This window comes from Numenius arquata, chromosome 8 (assembly GCF_964106895.1).
Source record: "Numenius arquata chromosome 8, bNumArq3.hap1.1, whole genome shotgun sequence".
Lineage (NCBI taxonomy): Eukaryota > Metazoa > Chordata > Aves > Charadriiformes > Scolopacidae > Numenius > Numenius arquata.
In genome coordinates, this window is record NC_133583.1 from 13600239 (window position 1) to 13625102 (window position 24864).

The 24864-nt window shown below is 59.1% G+C and overlaps 1 protein-coding gene across 1 annotated transcript in view; it reads right to left on the reverse strand.

Annotated features, from left to right (window-relative positions):
• Positions 1 to 260: 260 nt before the first annotated feature.
• The window catches only part of CELSR3 (cadherin EGF LAG seven-pass G-type receptor 3), a 32077-nt gene continuing 7473 nt past the window's right edge, over positions 261 to 24864 (reverse strand). Inside the window, exons 2-36 of the mRNA XM_074152500.1 lie at positions 21192 to 21824; positions 19349 to 19571; positions 18777 to 18892; positions 17989 to 18077; positions 17424 to 17581; positions 17049 to 17212; positions 16474 to 16599; positions 16130 to 16299; positions 15698 to 15883; positions 15419 to 15529; positions 14984 to 15152; positions 14288 to 14429; positions 13976 to 14096; positions 13473 to 13656; positions 13278 to 13379; positions 12630 to 12644; positions 10876 to 10970; positions 9949 to 10158; positions 9242 to 9425; positions 8592 to 8741; positions 8199 to 8379; positions 7718 to 7885; positions 7275 to 7401; positions 6891 to 7097; positions 6611 to 6785; positions 5958 to 6070; positions 5574 to 5653; positions 4829 to 4955; positions 4061 to 4174; positions 3768 to 3904; positions 3576 to 3682; positions 2581 to 2754; positions 2236 to 2436; positions 978 to 2055; positions 261 to 288 (exon numbers count right to left, since the gene is read on the reverse strand). Of these exons, the coding sequence (XP_074008601.1) occupies positions 261 to 288; positions 978 to 2055; positions 2236 to 2436; positions 2581 to 2754; positions 3576 to 3682; positions 3768 to 3904; positions 4061 to 4174; positions 4829 to 4955; positions 5574 to 5653; positions 5958 to 6070; positions 6611 to 6785; positions 6891 to 7097; positions 7275 to 7401; positions 7718 to 7885; positions 8199 to 8379; positions 8592 to 8741; positions 9242 to 9425; positions 9949 to 10158; positions 10876 to 10970; positions 12630 to 12644; positions 13278 to 13379; positions 13473 to 13656; positions 13976 to 14096; positions 14288 to 14429; positions 14984 to 15152; positions 15419 to 15529; positions 15698 to 15883; positions 16130 to 16299; positions 16474 to 16599; positions 17049 to 17212; positions 17424 to 17581; positions 17989 to 18077; positions 18777 to 18892; positions 19349 to 19571; positions 21192 to 21824 (6365 nt within the window). The remainder of the gene's footprint in view (positions 289 to 977; positions 2056 to 2235; positions 2437 to 2580; positions 2755 to 3575; positions 3683 to 3767; positions 3905 to 4060; positions 4175 to 4828; positions 4956 to 5573; positions 5654 to 5957; positions 6071 to 6610; positions 6786 to 6890; positions 7098 to 7274; positions 7402 to 7717; positions 7886 to 8198; positions 8380 to 8591; positions 8742 to 9241; positions 9426 to 9948; positions 10159 to 10875; positions 10971 to 12629; positions 12645 to 13277; positions 13380 to 13472; positions 13657 to 13975; positions 14097 to 14287; positions 14430 to 14983; positions 15153 to 15418; positions 15530 to 15697; positions 15884 to 16129; positions 16300 to 16473; positions 16600 to 17048; positions 17213 to 17423; positions 17582 to 17988; positions 18078 to 18776; positions 18893 to 19348; positions 19572 to 21191; positions 21825 to 24864) is intronic.

The following is a 24864-nucleotide window of genomic DNA, read 5'->3' on the forward strand; positions in this document are numbered from 1 at the left end:
AGGCTCCTGCTGTACCCGTCACACCGGGCAGGCAACAGGGAGCATGGTGGCAGCCGAGAGCCTGGAGGCTGCTGGCGGTGGGAGGTGCAGGCTGCCGACCCCCCAGCCCAAAGGGCAGGGGAAGGCAGGGTCAGTGTTGGGCCTCTGACCACCATCAGTTCTGGCCCCTGCCCCCTGGGGACACCAAACCTCAGCTGGCAGCGCCTGGATAGGCGAAGGGCCCTGCTGCTTCTGTCTCTCTTGTGGACAGCTTCGGCCCCTCAGGAATGGCCCTCGTTTCTCGTTATTCTTCTCGGAGGAAAGAAAAACAGTATTAAGCTGTGGCATCTCCCCTGAGCTTCAGCTGCCTCCCCCAGCTATGCCAGATGGGGACAGGGCAGAAACCCATCCCTATGTCGGGGCAAGAACAACTGTCTCCAAGCCCCTGAGTTCAGGGAAGAGGAAAGGAGGGATGGGATGGGAACAGTACCAGCAGGGAGCAGAGCTGGAGGGGAAGAAATGACAGACTGGGACAAGGTCCCTGGGGAGAAACTTGGCTGGGGCAGGCAGGGCTACTCAAGGACTTGGGCGCCCTCCTCCTCTCCAGCCACCCTGGCCCTCACACACATCCACTCATCAGGACTTACAGCTGACATTGAGCAAGGCAACAGCCATGAGGTCAGCCTGGCTGCACAAAGCATCCTCCCTGAGCCCCGATAGGCCACAAGTGAGGGCCATCGCCTCTGGCAAAGCAAGCAGACTCAGACACACTGATGTTTCTGCTCGTGCTGCACTACAGCACCCAGAGCTGTCACACTTGAGGATTTTCCCTGCCCGGTCACAATTCAGGACCAGGAGACACCAGCCACTCACCCTGGGGGCTCACCCCTATGCAGCCCTCTCCCCCCAAACCAAACCCTCCTTGGGAAGAAGCCAAGCAGGCCAATGGTGCACAAGACCAGGTGAACAAGGCCTGGCTGAGGAAGGGACACACTTACTCTGAGTCTGGTGACAGCTCTGAAATGCTGTGGGAGGTGGCGGAGCGAGGCGTCGAGGGACACATTGCGGAGGGCGTCGAGGTCTGCATGGCAGAGGGGGTGGCGGTGGTCTGGGGGCCTGAAGGCGTGCTGGAAGATTGCACCGAAGACAGGACGGAGGAGTTAAAAGAAGCAAGGATGGAAGAAAGGATATCTAACTGTTCAGTGGAAGGATGTCGGCTGGGAACGGCCTCCAGGTTCTCTCTAGAAGGCTGTCTCCTTGACAGCGGCTCTAGGCTTTCCCTAGACAGCTGCCTCCTAGAGAGACTCCCCAGGTTGTCCTGCGATGGATGCCTGCTAGGTACTGTGTCCAGAGGCTCTCTGGAATTAGATCTTCTGGAGAGAAAGTCCAGCTGCTCCCTTGACGTTTGTCTAGCCGATGCTAGCTGATCCCTTGAAGGCTGTCTTCTAGAAAGCAAATCCAGTTGTTCTCGAGAAGGATCTCGACTTGGCAACGTGTCTATTCGGTCTCTGGACACTTGCCTACTTGGCAATGTGTTTAGCCACTCTCTAGAGACCTCCCTTACTGGCCCACAGTCTAGCTGCTCTCTCGACCCAAATCTGCAGGGTAAAGTGTCGAGGTGGTCTCTGGAGCCCTGTCTCCGGGGCAGCGTGTTCCCATGATTTCTCTGACTGGGCCTAGCAGCCAGTAGATCCAAGTTTTCCCTAGACCCGTGTCTGCTTGGGATACTTTCCAGGTGTTCAGTGGAGCCATGCCTGCTAGGGATTGTGTCCAGCTCCTCCCTGGACCCGTGACGGCTGGGCATGGCTTCCAAGCACTCTCGGGAGTTGTGCCTGCTCAGCTGCTCCCGGGACATCTGTCTCCTCATCAGCATGTCAAGCTGCTCCCGTGACGAGTACCGGCTGGCTGGCTGCGACAGACTGCCTGCCCCAGAGTAGATCCTGCCATAGGAGGCGGCGGGGACAGCCCTGTGACCCAGCGTGGAGGTCTTGTACCATGTCAGCTCGTTGGTCATCCGGCCGACAGATGGCAGGCCTTGGAGAGTAGGAGGGTACTGGAGGCGGTTCTTCAAAATCCCTGCACCGGACAGAAAGAGAAGTCAAATCTCTGCATAACAGTGAAAAGTGCATAAAAGCCAGGGGAGATAAGCCATACCTCCCCAAGGACATGACAAGATGGAGCTGATGCTGAGCCTTCAGGGCCATGACAGCCTGGGACAGGCCAGGCCACCCTTGCCTGCTTGCTCCAGGCCGTTACCTTTTCTTTGCCGTTGGGTCTGGGTGAGGGAGTTCTCATCCCCGCTGGTCAAGGCCAGGTCTGGCTGATTATTGTTGGCCGCATCCTTGTTGATGTCGAAACCCAGCTTCCGCTCAGAGCCCCACTTTTGCAGAGAGCAGGGGTGAACCTCGCACTCGCCCAGAGCCGGCCAGTACGACATGAGGTCATTGCCATCCACATCTGGTGAAGAACACAGCAAAACAGGCCCCAGGAAAATGGGAGAGAATATTTCTGTGAGCAGCAATTGAAGTCATCACTAGACACAGCCTGGCCCCCAGGGACCTGAGCTCCCCCCTTTCCCCTGTCAGAGCCCCCGGGACTTGCCTTTGGGAGCGGTGTTGGTGGGGTCAGTGAGGAGGCGTTCGCTGTGCGCCGCCCGCTTGAACTGGCGCTGGAAGCGGCCCCGCAGGCGCACATTCTCCTCGCTCTCTGAGGATGGGATGGAGAGGCTGCGCTCTTCATCCAGAGACAGGTCACTGTCCGAGTCCGAGTCCTGGTCTGTAGGGACACAGGGGGCATTGGGGAGACATTTGGAATGAAGGTGGGTGAGGCTTTTCAGCCCAAATGGGGAAGGACAGACGTGCGTGTGAGCATTTGCCAGTTCAATGACTGAATCCCCAAATGACGGAGGCAGGGAGGGACCCAAGGGTCTCTGCTCTGACCCCTGCCCAGGGCAGGGCCAGCCAGGCTCTGACTGCCTCCGGGAAGGCAGAACCACCCCAGGGCTAACCACCCTCGTGAGGACAACAGCCTGTCTGACTCCTCACTGCCCTTCCCTCCACAGCAGCCTGTGCCTGCTCCACCTGCCCTTCCACCAGGCACCTGTGAGAGGAACCTGGCTCCATCTCGCTGCACCTCCCTGTAAGGCAGCTGCAAACAGCTGTAAGATCCCCTTTGCCGCCTCTTCCTCCAGGCTGAGCAAACCCACCTCCCTCAGCCTCTGCTCGCCTGTCCCACGCCCCAGCCACAAGGGTGGTCCCCACCAGTCTCACTCCAGTGGGTCAGTGCCTGTGCTGTACTGGGAAGCCCAGTGTCCTCACAGACCCCACGACAGCCTATGCCCCTCCCTGTGCCTCCTCCATTTCCAGCTCCTTGGAGGCTGGCCATGCCCTTTGCTCTCTGTCCAGGAGGAGGCTGTGCTACATGACACAGCTGCTGCCTCTCCATATCCATAGCGTGTTTGGGGGTCACACCTGAACACAGGGTGAAGGATGTAACCGTACAGCCAGAGCCTGCACCAGGAAGGATTTCCTTAAGCCAGGAGTTAATTTGGGATGTGCTGGGTCAGCCCCAAACCCGGGCACCGGGCTGAGTCTTACCTCCCCCAGCATCACGGTGGAACATGGCCACGTCGATGTCCGTGGGGCCAGCGTGAGCCAGCAGGCTGTGATCCAGAGCCGAGCCCTGACGCGCCGTCACGTTGTCTCTGAAAGAGAGGAGGCCCGAACGGTCATGGCGGCAGGAGCCCTCGCCTCTGCCCGGGTGCTCCCGGAGCCCCGCGCCGCTCTCACCTGAGGTAAGCCCGCTGGCTGGAATAGGTGCGGGCAGAGCGCACGCTGCTCACCGACGAGATGGTGGAGGCACCCAGGGTGATGCGGATGAGCCCGCTCTCCTCAAACAGTGCTGTGTTGTTGTAGGCGTTGGGGCCCTGGAGAGGTGGGGAGAAAGGGACATGCCCTGTTTAGAAGGTATCGCGGCAGCCCAGGGATGGCCTTCCCACCCACAGCAGGGATGTTCCTGTCAGCTCCTGTCCCAGGCAGGGAGTCCGTCCCCAGATCCCTGGGCTGCTCCAGCTCTTGCCCACCTGGGTGCTCCTTGTGGTCTCCTCGCTCTGCCCCTTCTTGCTGAGGCAGGCCAGCTTCCAGGCCTCCCGCACCTCCTCGTTCAGCACGCAGAACAGGATCAGCACTGCCAGGCCCTGCAGGGAGAGATGCTGTGAGAGACAACCCCTTGCTGCTGGCCAACCTGCTCGCCCACAGCACCAGATCCTGGCCGCTCCCTGGCTCCTACAAAGCCCAGCGTGTCAGCCCTGGTGGCCACCAGGACAGGGACACACGAAAGTTCCCCTCAACACTGATCAGCACTAACCCCCATGGGTGAAAGAGGAAAGGGTGGGGTATCCCCCTGGCTGTCAGCAGCCAACAAGCGGCTGGCAGGGTCCTCTGCAGCAACACCAACCATGGTGGTGGCAGGAGGTCTGGGGGATGCTGCTGTGGGTCACATTTGGGGTGCCTGATACCTCTGTTGCAGGCCACCCTCTTGCTCTGCTCTCCGAGAGCAGGAAGAACCATTCCCTCCCAAGATGGTCCTTGCTGCCCCCTTGGATGTCACCTCTGAACCAAGCACCTTACAGCTGCCTCCTGCTCCATGCCACCACTCACCACGGGCACCGCAGCGAGGACTGTCAGGAGCCACTCGCTACCACAGCAGTGACAATGGAAGGGACAAGGAGCCCAGCGGGATGCTGGAGGCTCAGCATGGGGTGCCCACTCTCCACAGATGGCCACGGGGACCACAGGGACGCTCTCCTGGGCTGACCCGTGCCCTCCCCTGGCAGAGGCCAGGCAGTTACCTGGAGGCTGCAGAGGACAGTGTAGAGGTAGTGGAAAGCCAGGACACTGTTGTTGACAGCCAAGAGGCCAAAGAGCCAGGTAGTGCTAATAATTAGAAGCAGAACAAAGGAGCTCCGTAACGTCATGCTGGAGAGAGAGAGAGACAGACAGGCACACAGACACACACCGAGAGGTTAGTGCGTGTTGTTAATCTACAGTCTAGTGCTCGCAGACAGATCCAGAGGGGAAAGTACACTCCTGCCCAGCCCTCCCTGCTGCACCCAGCGCTGCGGGCTCATCTCTGCTCCCCCTGACTCCTGGCCTTCCCTTCTGGATCACACACGGCAACACAGGGGCCCAAACGACACAGGTCATTTGGAGCCACAGAGAGTGGAGCGAGGCTCCAGTGCTGGCCCAAGAGGGAGCAGGGAAAGGTCTCAGAACGAGCACGTAGGAGAAGAAAAAGCAGGTGCTGAGAGTTGATAAGGGCTGAGCGTTGAATCCGAGCAGACATAAGGGGTGGCTGTGAGGGCAGGCGGTGAGGGGGACAGGCTGGCAGGACAGTGTGGAGATGGGGACGTAGGAACAAGAGGAAAGGACAAAGTTTAGGAAGGGTTAATGTGACCGGTAGGTGTGGGAGAGGAGAGCAGCTGCAAGGCTGACACTGATGCACAGATGCTCTGCAATGGCAAAAGAGGGAGGATGATCACTGAAAATGCTAAAGCCCACACGAGCTCTGCTGGGAGTTTGGCCACTAATACTCACAGAACTGATTTCTTCTTGGTCTCCTTTTGACCTGGGGAACAGGACATCTTGGCCACAAGCAGGAACATGACCCCATTCATCTGAAAGCGTTGGCGCTGATTAGAAGCTGTGCCAAGGGCCAGCTCTAGCCTGACGTCCCCAGCACAGAGCATGGGCAGACTCCAGGTCCACCAGGCCCATGCAAACGTCCCCTCCTTTCCCCTCCATGCCTGAGCCATGGCCTCCCCCAAGTGGAGCGAGGAGGGACAGAGAGAGGGCCTCTGACTGAGGAAGGAAAATACAGAGAAGGGGGCAGGCAGTGGGCAGCCAAGGGAGGGGGGAGTGCCCATGGTGCAGAGAAGGGAGGCAGGAGAGGGCTGTGGGTGAAACAGGACAGGGTTTTACCACAATGACGACAGTAATGGGGCCTGCAAAGCTCCAGACCAGCTTATCATGAATGGATATCCAGCAGAAGTCAGGGTTCCCGTAGCCTTCAGGATCCAGGCCAACAGCCAGCCCTGCAGAAGGAAGAGAGAGGTCAGGTCCAGACCGAGGAGCTTTGGACTTGCCCAAGCCATGTCGATCCCATCACAGCATTGAAGGCCACGAAGGGGCTCTCTCGCTGCTCCTTGTCCTGTGCACAGGCTTCCGGCCACAGGGGAAAGAGCCAAGACTACGAGCCCCAGCTCGGGGCCTTTATTTCCTTTTCTCCAGGAGTCCCTGACACAGCCCAGCCCAGCAGGCATTCACTGCCAGCAACAGATCATTCAAGCATGCAGGCCTGGGAAATGAGTAGACCTTAACCACAAGCTCTGGGACAGCAGGGGGCCCATGCTCATTGACCAAACCATGGGGACATGTGCTGAGGAACTATTTCTCCCCAGGAGGCACGACAGCAGTTCTTGATAATGTCGTTCTCAGCTGACCACCACAGCACTGCTGGCTGTGGCAAGCCCATCCTCAGCTCTCCCCACTGGGTGAGCTGGGCAACACCAGGAGATCAGGAGGCTGCTGAGGACCAGCGCTTTTGGCGTGGCTGTAGGACAAGTAGTTCTTACCGGTAATGATGGCGGGCACTCCCCAGCCGATGGCATAGTAGAAACGCATGGCCCCAAAGTTGACATTGCGGGCTTCAGTCTGCATTCGGTAGATGTGGAGGCCCTGGACGAAGAGCCAGGCGAAGGTGGAGAGGAAGAAGCAGTGGAGGAGGATGGCAATCACAGTGCAAAGAAACTGGGGAGATAAAAGCCACTCAGAGATGGTCCCACTGTGCCAAGGCTACTGCATCATCCACGCCTGACCCCCACCCCAAGGACGTGCTCATTCAAGCCCACAGACCTGGTTCTCGGTATGGTTGATGCCGAGGAGAAAGAGCAGCTCAGAGAAGAAGAGTGTGACTGATATGTTGGAGTGGATGCTACGTGTGTTGGACTTGAGGCCTTTGAGGCAGGTCAGGAAGGAGAAGGTCAGCAGCAGAGCCACCAAGGAGAGAGACACCAAGGAATAGGTGACAATTGCCAGTGTCTCCAGGTCACCTTCCAGTTGCTGCAGAAGCAATGAACCAAAGGCAAATGGCTGTGTTAGGGGCAGATGCAGGAAGCCTGCTGAGCTCTCAGACTCTACTTGTGTCCCACAGGGAATTTTCTGCCTGTGCCTGCTTATTCTGGGACCCAGTGGCTAACAGCCCCCACCACCGCCCACAGCCCTGCGGGCTGAGGTTACCTCTCGGTGCGAGCTGTCCATCAGAACCCCAAAGGTGCCAAACTGGGAGCACTGGCAGTGGACGTGTGTGGTGTTTCGGTACACAAGCTCACAGTCCCTGGCTGTCCAGAAGCCGGAGGGGTTGGTCCTGCAGCCACCAAAAAGCAGAGCGCACTTAGGAGAGAAGACAGATGAGTGTGGTGTGTGGGAAAGGAACCACAGAGAAGAGGGGCAATTGGCAAGGCTTTTCTACCAGCAGATACAACTGCACTCCTACAGCTGAAGTACTGGAGCCAGAGCCCTGCAGGGACCCTCCCAGCAGGAATGAATGCCCTGGGAGAGGGTGGAAACCCCCATGTCCCAATGCTGCCCAGGCACACAGCCTGTCATGGCCAGGGAGACTTGGGGAACAAGGAGGTGCCTGGGGAAAGCAGCTCAGAGTGGCCCAGCTATGCTTGACTCACGGGTTGGAGTGGTTCCACTGGACGCAGAGAGGTTTGCTCCTGTTGGCCGTCTCCAGCAGGTGAAATTCCAGCACAAGAGGGGTGTCCAGGGGTCCCCGCAGGAAGGTATGATTGCTGAACACAGACACACTCACGATGGGGGAGTTCATCACAGGATTCTTGGGGAGCCTGCAAGAAGCAACAAAGCTCTACCATCACCGTGCCTGGCAGCTGCAGCCCTCTGCAGTGGATTCACAGACATCCTGCACTAATGTCCCAGAGGGAACAGCTCTACCCAGCTCACACCATGCAGTCAGGAAACACGGGGCAGAGCAAACATGGGCCAACGTGGGGAACAAGCAGAGCACCGCAAGATCGTCTGGCTGTGAACCAAACCCAAGCCATTGCAGACAGACTCAGCAACTGCTGGAGGGGGCACGGCAGAGCCCAGCCAGCCTCTCTCCACTGCTGCTTGTGGACGGCACAGGGAAGGCGGACGTACCTGATGCTGCGGCGATCCACCTGGTAGCGTGCAGGCAGCAGCCCCCCCAGGGTGCGGTACATGATGAGGATAATCACAGTGAGAGCAGGCTCGGGCTCTGGCAGCGCCTGCCTCGGGGAGGAGTTCTCCACAGTGTAGTTCCCTTCACCCCCAGGCAGTGTAGGCAACGCCGTGGAGGCAGCTGAGGCACACAAGGGGATGGTGAGAACACTCACATGTTGCTCTGAAGGCAGCTTGTGAGCCCACCAGGAGCCTTTGGGATGTGGTGAAGTCAGAAGCTCTAAGCTCTCAAGGCTGACTTGTGGACCTCTGACAAAGCCAGGTCTCAGGAGGAGCACATCTTCCCTTCCACACCCACCCCTGCTGTTCCCTGAGTGATGCTCACATGCTCACCTTCAGCTTTCAGGGGGCTCAGCACTGACAGTGGCAGCACAACATGAGTGTGGGGGTCCCAGGCGGGCTGGCCCCGGAAGAGGCTGCTGTGGTAGCGAGGGTAGCGCCGGCGGATATGGGAGTGGTTCTCCATGCGATCGATGCTCAGCACTGCAGGGGAGCAAGGGAGTGAAAATCAGCTCTAGGACAGCCACCTGGAGAGCAACCATGCCCCGGTGCACCCCAGGTTTGAAGTCACTGGCGAAGCAACCATATGAGCCACAGGCTGGGTTGTGGATGTGTCCCGTGTTTGGGCATGATGTGAAATCCCAGCACCCACAGTGCTCCTTCCCAGCCCAGATCCTTGCTCTGCCACTGGGCAGGGTACTTCTGCCACCGAGGCCAGCAGCTCATTCACTAGGCTGGGAGATAACAAAGCAGGCAGCACACTTCTAGCTCTGCTGGCTCTTGGTGGTGTGTCATCTACACCAGGCAGGGATGGGACTAGGATGTCTCTCACAAACACCTCCCCACATTTGAGAGCACAAAAAAGGACATTATCAGCACTCTCGCTGAGGTGAAGTGAGATGAGGAGAAGGGGACAGGGTGTGATGGAGGAGTGGCTCTGCACCACTGCAGCCAGGCCCCACGACCAGCCAGCTCCTACTCACTGATGTTGGGAGTGATGACACCGACGGGGTTGAGGTAGGTGAGTTTCATGTTGCTGGCCAGCGTGCCCGAGTAGTCCCGCAGCTGCTCCATGAGGCTGGCGCTGCCATGCTCGCTGCGTGGCAGCATGGCCCAGTGCTCCCGGTTTTCAGGCGCCAGCACGGAGCTGCCTGCACGCAACAGGTTCTGCACGGGAGACACATGGGGACAGGGGGTGAGGGAAGCACTGCCTTTGGGTCCTGCTGCAGCCTGGGGGTGGTAAGGACCCTTACCCTTACCCTGGGGGGGTAAGGACCACCCCCAGGCTGCAGCACTGTGCTCTCTGCCCAGCTTGCTGCACAAGGGCTCAGGGAAGAGAGGTACTTTCTGCTATGATGGGCCCCCACCCACAACACTCATCAGTGTCCTACAGAGACATCTTCCCTGTACCCCTGCCATGAGGGACTTGCAGGTAGCAATAGGACCTCTTTTTTCCTTCCCAGGCTGAGCAAACCCAGCTCTCTGCCTCTCCTCTACCCTGTGCTCCAGCCCCGACCATGCAGGTGGCCCCCACAGGTCTTCCTCCTATAGGCCAATGTCTGTGTGGCACTGGGGAGCCCAGCGCTCCTGACATGGTCTCACAACATCCTTGATCCCTTCAGAGACCCAGGCTCAGGGTAGCTGATAAAGAGAAGCAGCATCAGAAGCCACTCTGATCTGGGGGACGCACCTCGTTGAAGTGGGCATCCTGTGTGGCTGTCAGGCCAAAGCCACGCTGCCGGCTCTCAAAGGCCATGAGACGGGACAGCAGGCGGAAAGTTATGTGCACATCATTGCCAAAGTAGTGGTCCATGTGGTCTGTCACAGCCCGGAGCCGGTGGGCCAGCTTCTTGGCTTCAATTGTGTTCAGCTCAGTCTCGTTCCTCTCCAAGCCCTCCAGCTGCCAGTGGGGGGAGAAAGGAGGGGATTAAACAATTGAGTTCCTCACTGGGAAAATGGGATGCTGCAGGCCCCGCTTGGCCTGGAGATTATTTTTGAAACCACGGCACAAGCCATGGACGCTCACAGTGGTGGCCACTATGACAGAGAGCATCTCTGACAGGCAACCAGCCTCCAGCAACACATTAGGGGTTGCACTGGCCCAGCTAACCCAGTGCTGTGCACAACAGAGGCCAAGGAGATGAAAGGACAGGACAAGCATCTAGTGATACTTCCCTAGAAACTCTCCGGGCTTCAGTTACAATTCAGCCTAGGCAAGATGCAAGTGTTTAATAAAGTTGCCTGGATATTTCAAACGGATATGTCACTGACAGAGTCTGGGGGCTACAGATGTCCCATGGAGCAGACATCCCACCAGCTTCAAACAGTTCAGGCCTGTTCAGGGTTATTTGTTTTCCTTTCAAATACTGGGGCAGGACACAGGTCATTTCTGAGGACACTTGGATTAGATGAAGCCAAGTGAACTTCAGGTCAGATCAGTGCTCCCACAGGACGGGCTTGGGGGCAGAAGATGCGAAAAGAAAGGTGCTGAGCACTGTGCCAAGGCCCTCTCCTACTCTAGGTGTCCATGGAGAGCTGAGCTCTTTGAAACCTGGCTGTGAGCCCTTGCTTATACAGCTCCCGCTCTGTCAGGGCTGCAGAGCTGAGAGAGGATTACCAGTATGGAGAGCTCCTTGAAGGCAGGTGAAGTGCAGTTGAAGAGATCTGGCTCCAGCCAGCCCTTCTCCTCATCACAGTGTCTGACAGCTGCACCTAAAACCAGGAGAAAGGACATGTCTGAAATTCAGCACAGGATACGTGGCTCCCCTGCTGCATCCCTCCAGCAGGGACCCTCTGCACTAGCTAATCCCAAAGAACAGCACCGGCAAATGATGGGAGGGCCTGTAACACCCCAGGGCCAGCCTCCTGCTTCGTACCAGTGCAACCCATTCCACCCTTGGTTTGCATCAGCTCAGCAAGCTGCTGCTGCCCCCTCCCTCCAGGAGCTGGGTTTCTGTATGTGCTTCTGGGCTGCATCACACCAGGTGCCATCACACAGAATTGCAAAGAGGAATAAGTGACCTGGCAGGGCTCAGGCTGAAGAGGCCCCTGGTTCCTGCTGGATACGTCTGTGTCGTCAGGGCACATTTGACCCAAAACTACTGAAGCCCATGCAGTTCTAGGCATCCCCTGGCTGACAGCTTGCAATGCCTGCTGAGGTCCTGCCTCTCTCTACAGAGCCAAGTCACCCCAGGAGGACAACACCCCTGCTGCGGGGCAAACCCACCCCACAGATTAGTCCCTGCAGCCAAGTGGGATGGAGGGGGACCCATCCAGTAGTAGACCCAGTAGACCCATCCAGTAGGACCCAGTGCAAGACCCCAATCCCTGGCTGGGGCCCAAGCACTACTGCCCAGCAATGGTGATACCAGTAACGAATGGGATCAGCTGTTAATTGCCACCAAAATCGCTGCTAAAGCTGACATGGAGAGTAGTGTCCTGGGCCAGGAGTGTCTCCACACACATTTTGAGCAAAAGGAACCCAGGCGACCTCAGTGTACCTGGCAGGACTGTGGATCCTCTCCTGGGGAAGGCACCAGGGCACAGGAGCCCACCCAGGCGCCCGTGGCTGGGAGAGGGCAGCAGTGTGGCCAATGCGAGGAGAGGGGAGCCTGGAGTAGACTCCCATTGCTTCTCAGAAAATCCCCAATGACTAGTGTGCCCCCTCCCACCACCTCCAGCTCCCAGCTGTCCTCCCCAACCACCTTTCCCCCGGCTGCAGAACCACAGGGACTAGTGCCATTGCAGCTGGGAGCAGGGAGAACAAACAAACCTTCACACTGCTGGCCTTCACCCGGCGGAGAACAGAGATTGGCTCAGCTGCAGATCTGGGCAGGATCCAGCCCCCCATGTCTGTCTGCCTCCCCGTGCCAGCCAGGCAGAGGGAACAGGACCTTGTGCTGAGCATGTCCATCAGTTCCCGTCTCCATCCTTCTGTCCCCTGCTCAAACAGCTTCCCCTTCCTCCACCCCATGGCCATTTCTCCCAGGCCTCACTACCCATTCATTGCTCATCACCAGCTCCTTCCCCTCCCAGCCTAAGGAAGCAGGTACCAGCCCAGGAGAGCCAGCATCCATCCCAGCCGGGGAGCAGCGCACGGACCTGCCCAGAGCCAAAGCTGCAGGCTCAGGACAGCGGGTGTCAGGGGCTGCATGCGGCTGCAGCTGGGTTTGTGCTGGTTAGTGTGCTGGGAGCAGGGAAGAGGTGTGTAGGAGCGATGAGGCCAGGCAAAGCGTTGGGAAGACACTTGGCAGCTCCAGAAGCAGCAGGAAAAGTGCAGGGGTGTGCAGGGTGCCAGGCAGGGAGCAGGGAAGGAAAGCTGCATGGCACAGCCCTTATAGCACAGGGGAGGGGAGATAGGAGCAACCTTACCTGCACCCCTCAAGCCTGAACACGGAGGGCGAGAGAACCAGGGAGAGAAGCGACAACAGTTAGGAGCCGAAACTGCCTCCTCCTGGGGCGAACGGCTGGAGAAGGACAGGGTTTGTATTGTCCCCTGGAGCTCACACTGCCCTACAGTCCCAGACATCCTGCTCACACCTTTGCCGTCACCGAGGACGGCCTCCTCCAGCTCGGGATGCAACTCCTAACCGAGACACTCACCCAACGGCACACTGTGCCCTGCTGCCCTCACAATGCACACCAGGGATGGGGCTGGCTGAGCCGCAGCAAGGTGCTGCGGGTGCTGAGCTGCCAGGCCAGCCCTGACCCCAGCCTCAAGCCCAATGAAACCAAAAACTAGCAGGGAGCAGGTGTGGACTAACACCAAGAGAACAGCACAGCCCAGGGGCTGGGTGATGGGCCCAGACCCTACAGCCTGTTCCCAGCCCCAGCCCATGGCCAGCCCCCTCTGGTCTCCCCCAGGCTGTGGCATTTTCTCCTCCAACTTCTTTCCCCCAAGCCCTCAAGCCCAGCTAAACAGGAGTGGGAAAACACAAGAATACAGCGATATTGTTGGGGCTGCTACAGCCCCCAGCAGAACAGTCAGGCTGTCCCCTCCCTATCACATCCCCCACTCACCCAAGGAGCCTTTGGGACACAGCACCGCAGCCGAGAAGCCAAACTTAGTCTGGGGCCACCACACACCCGCCTTCAGGCTTTTGGGGCAGCCATCGTAGAGCACTGTGGAGACACGCACCCCGAGGGGTTGGTCACAGGGGGAGGCCCCTGATGCCAAGTCCCACAGCACCAGCTCCCCACAGTGCCCACACTCACCCTCACAGCCGCTGGGCGTCACCTCGGCAAAAGGGCTGTCACAGCTATTGCACTGGCGCCCGATAACCCCAGGCCGGCAGTAGCACCGGCCCGTCTCCTTGTCGCAGGAGCGTGAGGTGGAGCCCACGGGGTAGCAGTCGCAAGGCAGGCAGGTGTCACTGCCTTTGGGGCGGTAGTGGAAGTCCTGGGGGGAGACAGGGACAGCCATCAGACAGCCTATCAGGACAGCAGCTGAGGCTGGCACCCGGGGAACTGCAGGAGCTGGGGCAGAGAAGGGCCAGGCTCCCACAATTTGCAAGGACCCCCACTGCTCCCATAATCACTGTGCTGGGGCAGGAGGGCCGCACAGGAGAGGTGAGCATGGATCCAGCCCAGAGGTGGGCACACAGAGCAGTGCCTGAGCATCTGCCAGGCCTTTGGAGGGAACAAGGAACAGCATCAAGGACGAGCAGGGATCCAGGCAAGCCATGGGCCACATCCCCATGGGCACAGCTGCTCCTCACCTTGCAGTGGCACTGCCCGTTGGTTTTATTGCAGTCAGGGTCAAAGCCCTTGTTCACATCACAGTTACAGGGCCCACAGGTCGGGTTCCCCCACCAGCCCTTTGGACACTGCTGGTCCATCCTAGGGAGAGAAATAACTCTGCTGTTATAACAACCAAATCCCATGAGCCTTCTCCTCCCACCAGCCCGGCTGCTCAGCAGCTCCAAGGAGCCAGGGTGGCACTAAGAGGCCTCCGGTCATGTAGCTAGGATGAGAGGGCAGCACAGAGCCAGGCACAAAGCCACAGCCCTGCCCTGTGCTCTGTGTCTCACCTGTGCTCGCAGTACTGCCCAAAAAAGTTCCCTCCGCACTCGCACACGTAGCCCAGGGGTGAGCCTGGCTTGCGGCGACACACTGACTTGTTCTTGCAGGGGTTGAGGTGACACACATCCACGCAGTCCCCTCCGTAGTACCCTGAGGTGTGGACAGACAGCATCGTGTAAAGCAAGCACCTTCCCCTTGAGAGTAGCCAGAGCACCAAGGAGTGGATTCAGAGGGCTCTGGAAGGATTTTGTTCCCCACAAAATGAGCATCTGGTGGGGATTTTGGGACCCAGGAGGGACTCTTTATCACAGAGTGTAGCAACAGGATGAGGGGCAATGGGTTTAAACTGAAAGAGGGGAGATTTAGATTAGATATTAGGAAGAAATTCTTTACTGTGAGGGTGGTGAGACACTGGAATAGGTCGCCCAGAGAAGTTGTGGATGCCCCTTCCCTGGAAGTGTTCAAGACCAGGTTGGACGCGGCTTTAAACAACCTGGTCTAGGGGGAGGTGTCCCTGCCCATGGCATTGGGGTTGGAACTTGATGATCTTTAACGTCCCTTCCAACCCAAACCATTCTATGATTCTATGGCTTGCCCAAGAGATGGACAGAAGAGCAGTCACAGGCCAGGAGGGAGCCACAAGGGGAGAGGAGAAAACACACAGGCGTGTGAGCAAAGGGGTGGCAGGGCACTGCAGGCCCTACCTGGCTGGCAGACGCAGGAGTAGCTCTGCCACTCGTCCTTGCAGACGCTGTTGGCAGGGCAGGGGCTGGAGTCGCAGGGGCTGGGCACGCTGCAGCCAGCCTCCACCCGCAGGGCATGGCTGGGCTTGGGCAGCGCGATCCCAGTGATGCTGTCACCCAGTCGCACACCCTGCAATGCAGGTGACAAATTCACGGTGAAGCCAGGGCACACGTGCAAGGCTCCAGTCCTCCTGCCCTCCACACACCCCCAGGGACAGCCACCGCCCATCACCCCTGCTGTATTGATATATGGCTGCCCCACAGCACCTCGGAGGCCTGAATGCTCAGAGAGTGTCACCAGCAGGATGGATGCCAGCAGCAGCTGCCAGGCCTGCATTCCCACCCCTCCATGTAACAGATCCACTGGAAAGGGAAGGCTCAGAGCAATGGACTCACCTGTATGCAGCCCCTCAGCCCGTTCTGCACCTCGCCAGAACCCAGGACTCCCCCCACGTGCAGGTGTTTCACCTTCAGGCCATGCAGTTCATTTCCAACAACCACTGTGTCCTGTAGAAGGACAGGGAGTAACATGGGGCAACTGGCATCAGCCCTGCCCCAGCCCTGTCCATCTCTTGCCCCAGCCATCTCCGAGGCTGCAGAGGCCCAGCCCAGTCATATATGCCAAGCATCCCTCACGGTTCCCGTTCTGGTACTGGGGTCTCAAGCAGCACTTACCTGGTAGAGCCCAAAGTCCAGGGTGAGGGTGATGACGTAGCGCGAGTCTCGCCCACTGCGGACGTCCCGCAGCTCCAGCTGGAGGTCGTGCCATCTCCCATCGCTGAGCTGCAGCTGGTCCAGGAGGAGGCTGGTGCTGCGCCCGGACCCCCTGCTCACCATGAAGGAGAGCAGGCCCCCAGCCAGCTGCAGAGAGGAAGCCAGCAACGGCAGCAGTGAGCGGAGGCCTCGCCAGCTCTGGGCTGCCTCCAGCCTACCCTCCTCCTGAGCTTTGAGCAAGGGGAGGAAAAGCCAGCCCTGCTAAACACCTCTCCCCACAACCACCCTCTGCTTGGGCTGGAGTCAACACGGAGGGCAGGGTCCTCCTGCTCTCCTGGGGCAGATGGAAGTAGAGGCTGGGGCACAGTGCTGCGGCTGAGGCTGTGGCCCTACCTGGCAGAGCAGGGTGGTGTACTGGCCAGCATGGGCCTGCAGAAGCACCCCATCCAACTGGCGTGTCCGAAACGCCAGCCCCAGGTACCAAGGCACTGAGATCTTCACGTCTGTCTTGAAGTCCCAGGTCAGGACACTGTTGCCCTGGAAATAGTGGGCATGGTGCATGGCTGGAAAGGAAAGTGGAGGTAAGGAGAAGGGACGGGCACTGCACAGGGAGCCCTAGACACAGGGACAACAGAACTAGTTCAGCTCACATGGACCCCTTACTCTGCTTCCACAGCAAACCCAGCAGTCTTGTCTGTACCCACCCTGCCCATGCCCAGCAGCACCCGCTCACTCACGGTGGCGACAGTCTTTGCCCCCGAAGCCAACAGGACAGAGGCAGGAGTAGGTCCCCCAGCTGACAGAGCAGGTGCCACCGTTCTTGCAGGGGCTGGAGTCACAGAACGCGTGCTTGGCATGGCAGCCTGGAGGTATCAAAGTCACCCATATCAGCCATGACCTGCTACCACCTCCCTCCAACCCACATGGAGAAGCACCCACCAGCCCTTTCCCTGGCTGCCAGAGGGGCAAGCCCAGCCTCTCAGCACAGACCTTGCCTGCTCAGGGATGAGGATCAAGGCCGTTGCTTCTCCTTATGCCAGAAGAAAGACATTGCGGAGCTGCACTGACTACCTAGCATCTCCCAGACAGGCCACCTCTGCAGGCTCTGCACTTGGGATCAGGTGACGTTCCCAGAACATTAGCTAGAATGGAGACTGGCTCATTTAGGGTGATCTAGAGGCCCCCTTCCCTGATGGGAAGCTGTTCAGCTCCAGCTGTGCTGCCCCACCACTGTTACAACCCAGCAGTGCTGCTGTGTGAGCAGGAGGGGCAATTCCCAGAGCAGGGGTGGCAGGAGCAGAGGCACTGGTACCTGCAGTGGTTCCGTTGTTGGCAATGTAGGAGGCCAGGTCGATGCGTTTGCTGTCAATGTACAGGTCTCTCATGCATCCCACAAAGTCCCGGTGAGTGACGGGGAAGTTTTCTGGCAGGTTGGGGACCCCTCCAAGGAGCAAGGGACCTGTGAGGTCCAGGGACCTACAAGGACAGAAGTCCAGGGCTTTAAGAGCCACAGCGACCTCAGGTCAGCCTGCTGGCTCCCCAGCGTGAGGGGCTGGGAAGCAGGCATCCTTGGGGACCGGCACACACAGCCACGGTGCCAGATATGAAGGGCTGACCCCACAGGGGACCCAAGTGCCCTGCTCCTCTCCCCACCACAGCACTGCCCAGCAGTCCCTGAGGAACTCACTTCTTCGAGCTGGTCTGCACACCCTCTGCAGCACAGGAGTAGTTCCCAATCTCACTGCCAAACTGCAGGGCCACTGAGGCGTCACATTCGTCCACTGTCAAGATGGCCACCTTGTCCTTGGAAGGGCCCTGCACCACCCCCAGGGCACTGACCTTGGGCTGAAACCAAACACAGGGCGTCAGCAGCACACATGCCCCCAAACCCTGTCACCCAAGGGCTCACATGACAGCAAGGAAAGGGCCTGAGAATGGCTCAGGCACCGCCACGCTGCTGGAGGTGTGACCGAAGCAGGCAGGACATCGGCCGAGCCCAGCAAGCAGCGCCAGAGATGGACATGGGCAAGGACACTGCCTGGAGCCCATTCCTGCAGCCTCCAAATGTGGTCCTGAGGGTCAATCTCCCCCTGCACCCAGCTGTCTGCTCCACTGCATCCATCCCCAAGGGCAGAAAACCACCCCTACCTTCTCTCCACAGCCTGCCCCATGGGGCAGGGGCAGAGCCACTCACTCATGCCTCACAGGGAGAGAGACCCACGCGCATGGGGGGACAGCCAGGGTGCACGTACCTTGTTGTAGTAGCGGAGCTGCAGCGTGTGCCACTGCCCATCGCTCACACCTCCTGGCAGGTAGGGGCTCACCACCGTGCTGGACTCTCCTGTGGAGACAGGGATGGTGGCACGCTGAGGAAAGCCAGACAGCCCTCGGACGCACCCGCCCCTCCTGCAGGCACCAAACCTTCCATGTTGCCGATGCCCTCATGCAGGGATGGATGCGCTGAGCTGGTGGGCCTTGCGCTGAGGAGACCAGCACAAGCACAGCAGCAGCAGGATGGCCACCAGGCGCTGCGTGCAGGGAAGAGGGGATGAGCACTGGACACAGGAGAGGAGGGAAGCCCCAGTTGTTAACATGGGGGCCCAGTGCTCCTGGCAGCTGGTCCTGACACTGAGGGCAGGCAAGATGGGCACAGCAATGGCAGGAGGCAGGAGGGATGACATTAAACAAGATACCAAACACCCTCCCAAGAGGCTCCTGCTCTCCAGACCGGCTCATGGCAAGGCAGGAGATGAACCTCCCAATGACATAATGGAGCAGAACAGCAGGGGAGACCCCAAAAGGGAACATCCCAGTTTGTGCTCACACTTCCCCTGCTGCCCCTGCACTCCTAAGCCTAGGGATGGTCCTGAGACACACACCTGTCCTCTGTGCCATCCGCTGACACTCACCAACACCTCTCTTAACCCTGGCTCCCTTAGCATGGGCTCCATCCAGAGCAGCACCCCGGTTTCCCCACTCAGCGTGGGCCTTCTCACAGCTCCCACGGCACAAATCCTGCAACAGGCAGGGCCAAGCCTACCTGTGGAGTATTTTAGCTGGACTTGCCCCTGGATGATCTCCACGGCCAGGAAGTCGTGCCTCTCATTCAGGCGCCCGTTGTAGAGCAGGAGGCCACTGGGCTCCACAGTGCTGAACCTGGGGCAAGGGAGGAAGCAGGAGGGAAGGTTGTGCACAAGGAGCATGCGGACATCCCCGCTCTCCCATGTCACACACCAGCGTCCCAGCACAGGGACAGGGTGAGACCCGGGTCTGGCCCCAGGTGCAAGCCCAGCTGGGAAGGGGCTGGAAGCTTGATCCAGAGGATGCCTGGAGAGCATGGGGGCCTGCCATGGACGCAGAGAGCTGGCAGCAGGGAAGGGCAGAGGCGCTGAAGGAAGGGATGAGCTGCTGCCAAGGGAGACATGCCAGTGCAGATTCAGAGCCCTTTGGCTAAAGGTGCCAGGGCAGCCCCATCGTGAGGCAAAGCCAGTAACGCAGGGGTCTGGGGAGCATGAGAGTCCCTGGACAGGCCCAGAGTGCACAAGAGCCACCAGAGTGGGGCCAGGAAAGCCAGTGGGTGCTGGTGTCCAGCGGAGGAGGGAGAGGACTCACGAGAGGGCGAGGGTGAGGTGGAAGCGCTGGCGCAGACCCCGGAACATGATGAAGGATCGCGGTGGGAAGGAGCGTGTGGACACCTCGCAGAAGGGCATCTCGAAGCCACCTGCCGGGCACTGGCAGCGGAAGCCCCCGTCGGCGCCATTGGTGCAGGTGCCCCCGTTGCGGCACACACCGGGCATGCAGCGACCCGAGCGGCTGTCCACTTCGCAGTTCTCACCTAGGGGGAAACAAGATGGGAGGCTTGGGACACATCCTGGGCCAGGGGCACCCACGCAGCAGCCACCCATCCACTCCTTGCCCCAGGAGCGCAGACCTCAGCCTGGGTTTGGGGCAGTGTAGCCAAGGAGCAGGAGTTTAGGGGGTGGCTGGGGGCAGGCGAACAATGTGACAACCCAGGTGTCACCCAGGTGTTCCCCACAGTAGCCAGCAAGCTAGCTACCAACGCCAGCGCTGCAGCCCGAGCCCCTGGGCTGGATGGGATGTCAGCTCTGGCTGAAGAGGCAAGTTTGGATGCAGGATGGCATGGGAATGGGACAGGAAGGGACTGGCCACAGTTGGGCTGCACAGTCCCAAGGATAAAGAGGCAAGGAGAAGTCAGGGAAGACCTGAAGATATCTGCTTGGTCAGTGCCACCACACAGGCCTGGGACAGGCATTGCAGTCCTGGCTCCAGGATATGGGAACAGCCCAGTGCCACTGAGATCCCCTGCCAATAGCTATGAAAGTCTCACCCACCGCACCAGGAACCTCTTGGACCTCCAGGAAAATAGGAGCAAAAGCCAAGTGGAAACCAGCCAGATGAGGTTATATACCCTTGCATGGGTATATATACACCAAATACCCTTGTACATTGCTGGCATGGGTAATGGGGATGCCCAAAGCCAGCTCAGCAGTGCAGTGCAGGGGGTCTGGCCAGCCCCTTTTCCCGTGCTGTCCCCACACCATGCAGGGAGCCACTCAGCTGCAGTCCTACGCCCCAGGCCCTGCTCCCATTACTTGCTCCGTGGCATGCAAGAAGGATAAGGAGACAGCATGAAGTGACAGGGAAACGAGCTCATTAACCCTTCTGCTAATGGCTGTTCACGCTTCAAATGCTGGGGGTTAATTACCACTGACTCTGCTTATCTCACCAGGAGCCACCAGGAGAGCAGCTCCAAGGCAGCCATCTGCTGTCGTGCTCGCTTTCAGCAGAGAAGGCAAGGTAGGGGCTCCCTTCCCAATAGCCACAGGCCACCGTTCCTCACCCCCAGGTTGCCAGTGGCCAGGCATGGGCCTCCACAGCCTGTTGGGGACTTGTGGCCACAAGGCACTGGCCAGCCCAGGGATTCCCCCCATGGCTAGGAACAGATCTGCCTGGATCAGATCCTGCCTGGTGGTGCTGCTAGGCCCAGCCTTCTCTTCTGTTTTGGGTGGGCAGCAGCTCACTCACGGCAGATGGGGCCAGCATGGGCTCCACAATTCTGCCAGATCAGCTGAAGATCAGCACAGGCTGAAACAAGCACCTCGGATGGGCCCAGCCCCCCATGGGGCAGGGCAGAGGAGCCTCCTGTGCCCCAGCCTGGCACGGTCCAGCTTGCTCCTTCTGCTCTGTGAAAAAGGCTGGGAGGTGGTAGCCAGGGTCCCCAGGAGCCCTTCATGCCACCTCCCTACAAGACAGATTTCTATGGCAACCTCAGCCCTGCATATCCAGCGCCATGGAAACACGGAGAGGCGGGAGCAGAGCCGGACCTCGGCAGGCAAAGAGGGGCCCTGCTGGGAAGAGCACCCCACCATGGTGACAGCAGCACCAAGAGACCCACACACTGGTGCCCCTGTGGCCCCCAGCCCCAGGCACTCACCACTGAAGTGCTGGCGGCAAACGCACGTGTATCCTCCCTCCTTGCGGGTGCAGATCCCGCCATTCAGGCAGGGATTGGAGTAGCAGAGGTTGATCTCTGTTTCACAGTAGTCCCCAGTAAAGCCCTGTGGGCAGCGGCACCGCAGGCCAGTGATGGGGTGGATGGGCCGAAAGAGGGTGGAGGGGGAGGCGATGAAGGGGGCTGAGCTGTCGAACTTGAGGACGGAGATGCACTTCATGTAGTTCTGGCAGGGCTCCCGCAGGCAGACGTTGTCATCAAAGGGCAGCACCTCCAGCATGGAGGCACCTGTCAGTGCCATGCGCTTCATGTACAGCTGCTCCTGCAGCTCCTCTGAGCTGAAGTAGCGCCCGCCCCGTGGTGCCAGGGCCGAGAAGCTGACGTTGAGCACCGTGCCACCCACATCCGTGTCGTTCTGGATGTTGAAGATGAAGATGTCCTCCTTGGGCGTCGCGAGCACGGTGGCCACCCCTTCCAGGAAGGTGGACAGCAGCGGGGAGAGGAAGCGCTCCTGCCACATGTTCTCCAGCCGCACCGTGATGCTGTTGGCCAACATGTCCTCTGTGATGATGATCACCCGCAGGACGCACTGGGCGGTCACGCTATGGATCCCATCTGTGAGAGGGAACAGGTACACACTGCAGGTCTTTGCCTCCTGCCTGGAGGGTCTCGTCCCTCCCACCCCAGGGCAGAGCCCTGCACCCCAGTGCAGCCTCCAAAAGGCCTGAGTTCTTGGCTATGGAAGCTTGGAGCCTCAGCACTGAGGGCTAGTAGGGTGCCACTTGGGCTGGATGGAGAGCGGTCAGTGTGGCTGCACCTTCCTCTCTCCCATCAGGCTCTCCACTGAGATAACTCTCAGGTTTCCTCCCTGTCCTGGATCTCAGCAAAGTGAGCTCTCAGGAACAAAGATGCTCATGAGAATCAGGCAGAAGGAAGTCCCAGCAGGAGGCTGGGCAAATACAGGAGCTGATGCCAGGGCCCGGGTTGTTCTGCTTCCCCACTGCGCCCTGGCTGCCTCCCCTGCGCTGCCTTTCCCTGCGCTCTCCTCCTGCCATTTCCTTCCTCTCTCCTCCAGGGTCTCCAAGGCTTTTGTGCCGGTCTCCCTGCTTTCCCCCCTTCTCACCATCTGCTCCACATCTCTTCCTCCCTCAGTCCATCTCTGGTTTGTTTAATTCTCTTTAATCTTTATTTTCCTTGGAAACAAACTCCCTCCCCTCGGGATCCGGCACCGTGCAAGTTATCTCCCAGGCAGGAACACGGGAGCATGCCTGCACACTTGGAGTGTGCCCACCTGCTCTCTCCCAGCACCTTGGCCGTTCGCAGCATCTCACCCCCAGGTTAAGCACACTCCTGTGCCAGCAGCTCAGGCTGCAGGGGCACAGCACAGCACCTGCCCGGACAGGCAACGGTGCAGCACCCACCGCAGCAGCGATGCAATTTGGGGGCTCCCACTTCACCCTACCCAGCCAGCTCCCAGAAATCCAACAGATCCCACTACCGTGGAGCATCATACCCTACTGCAAATTAGGAAACACTGGCCAAAATAGGAGCTGGACAGACAGATGTGACCATGTTCATAATTCCTCCACGAAACACCTGCTACAAGCACAGGCAGGCACAGAGCACCCCTCCCAGCGAGACAGAGACTGTAATTACCCCAGCTGGGGACTCGCCAGGCAGCAAGCCCCATACCTTGCTCAGATAAAACTCCCACCGGTCCCTTCCAGAGCACAATTGCCCCAGGCCGTTCCCTGGCCTCGCCACTTTACACTGCCCAAATGCAAGCTGCCTGGCCCTTTTGCCTTCCCCCTCTCTGCCCATGCAGCAGTTTGGGCAGTGGTTTTATTTTTCAGTTATTAACTCTCCTTTCCATGTGATCCCAGTCAGTGGCTTTGCCAGGAAGTATCCCACAAAGCAGCCTGCCAATGTCCCCCTCGCTCAGGCCACCTGGGCACCTTTGCTAGCAGCTTTGGCCAGGACATCCAGTGGGGAGAAGCCTGCCTGCTGCTCCAGGACACCTCCTCTTTCCCAGTCTCCCTCCTTTTGGGCCGTCCACCCCCAGCACAGGCTCCAGCAGCAGGCAGAGCCAGCCTTCAGCATGCTGAAGCAAGCACCACACCAACCCCCAGAAATGCTCGACAAGGTTCATCAAAAACCTTACTGCTCCTGTTGAAATGGGGCGATCTGTCTTCCAGCCCATTGCTAGCACCCCAACACCAGCAGCACAAGGCTGTTGCCTGCTGTTCCCATCTCCCACCCCACATCCACCTGAGAGCCCCAAACCCCTGCATTTCCCTGGAAACCTGGCACTCTATCATCATACCAAGACAACATTCACATCAGCACATGTCAACAGCAACTCCCAGAACTATCCCTGGGTACCAAACCTTGGTGTAACATCCCCTACAAGTGACCAATGAGTGGCAAACGCAAGCCATCCCCTTCTCCTGGGGACACTGGGTTCAGCTGCCTGTTCACAGCCCAGGGGGCAGCCTTGTGGGCTATAACCAAGCACACTGGCATCTCCAGTCCGTTAGAAAGGCCTTGCACCAAAGGTGCCACGGTCCGGTCTAGCCCGCGGTGGCCCCGGATGGACAACATTGCATTGCTGGTGTGAACACAGGAGAGAGCTGCTCATTCACTCGCACACTGTATCTCTGCCCGTCTCTCGGCCCGGGTATGACACCACCCTGTGCTCTTCAGAGCAGGGGGGGACCCGCAATCTTGAAGGTGATCCTGTCCTCAGCCATGTGGTACATCTCCCATGCTTCCAGAAGTAACCTCAGTGGCTGCTCAAATGAGCGCTGCTACCAGGATGCACAGGACAGACTAACGAACCAGACCATTGCCACCAGACAGCCCTGGCCAGCCTGTGCCGAGGCCATGTGTGGAACGAGCCTGGCAACCCCAGCCAGACCCTGCTCAGCGCTGCTTCATCCCCTGCAGCCCAGTGCGAGGTGGCAGGAGGGGCACAAGGCTTCCTGGCAACCCCGTCAGCCCCAGCCCCGACAAGGAACAGGGGTGTAAACGCCACCCCCCGTCCCCCGCTCGTGTCCCAGCTCCAAGCCTCATGTGCAAAGCTGCCTTTACTGCTCCTCTCCTCTCACGGCTGCTGCACTGCAAAGCCTTTTGATTTCCCTCAGCCCCGTTTGAAGTTTGCAGTGCAGGAGGATTTAAAGATTGAAATGTCTCCCTTTCCCCCCCACCCCCCTTCTGCTCTTCAGAAGGTGAAAGCTTTCTGGCGACCCTGCAAATTCCTGCGCAAGCACCAGCCTTCATGCTGGGGCTGGTGCTGTGGAGATAAGGCTCGCACCGGGCTGGGGGAGCAGCGGTGCCAGAACAGCCACCCAAGAGCTAATCTCCTGGAGGAAGGGGGGGTTGCTTCTCTCTGAAATCAAACTGCTCCCACCCCGTATGGAAGCAAGGTGAGAAACCACTCCCCTGTGTGACACCCTGCCAGCTCTGACATGGAAGGCAGCATGAGCATGATTACCAAACAGCTCCATCCAGCACCTGGTTGGATGTGCCAGGGCGTTCAGATGTGCCTGGGCTCAGTGCAAGGAACCCGCACCATCACCTGCGTTCCCTTAGGCACCTTCTCTCTGCAAGATGCTCATGGGCTGCCAAGAGCCCCCAGCCCCGGGGAGGTGGAGTG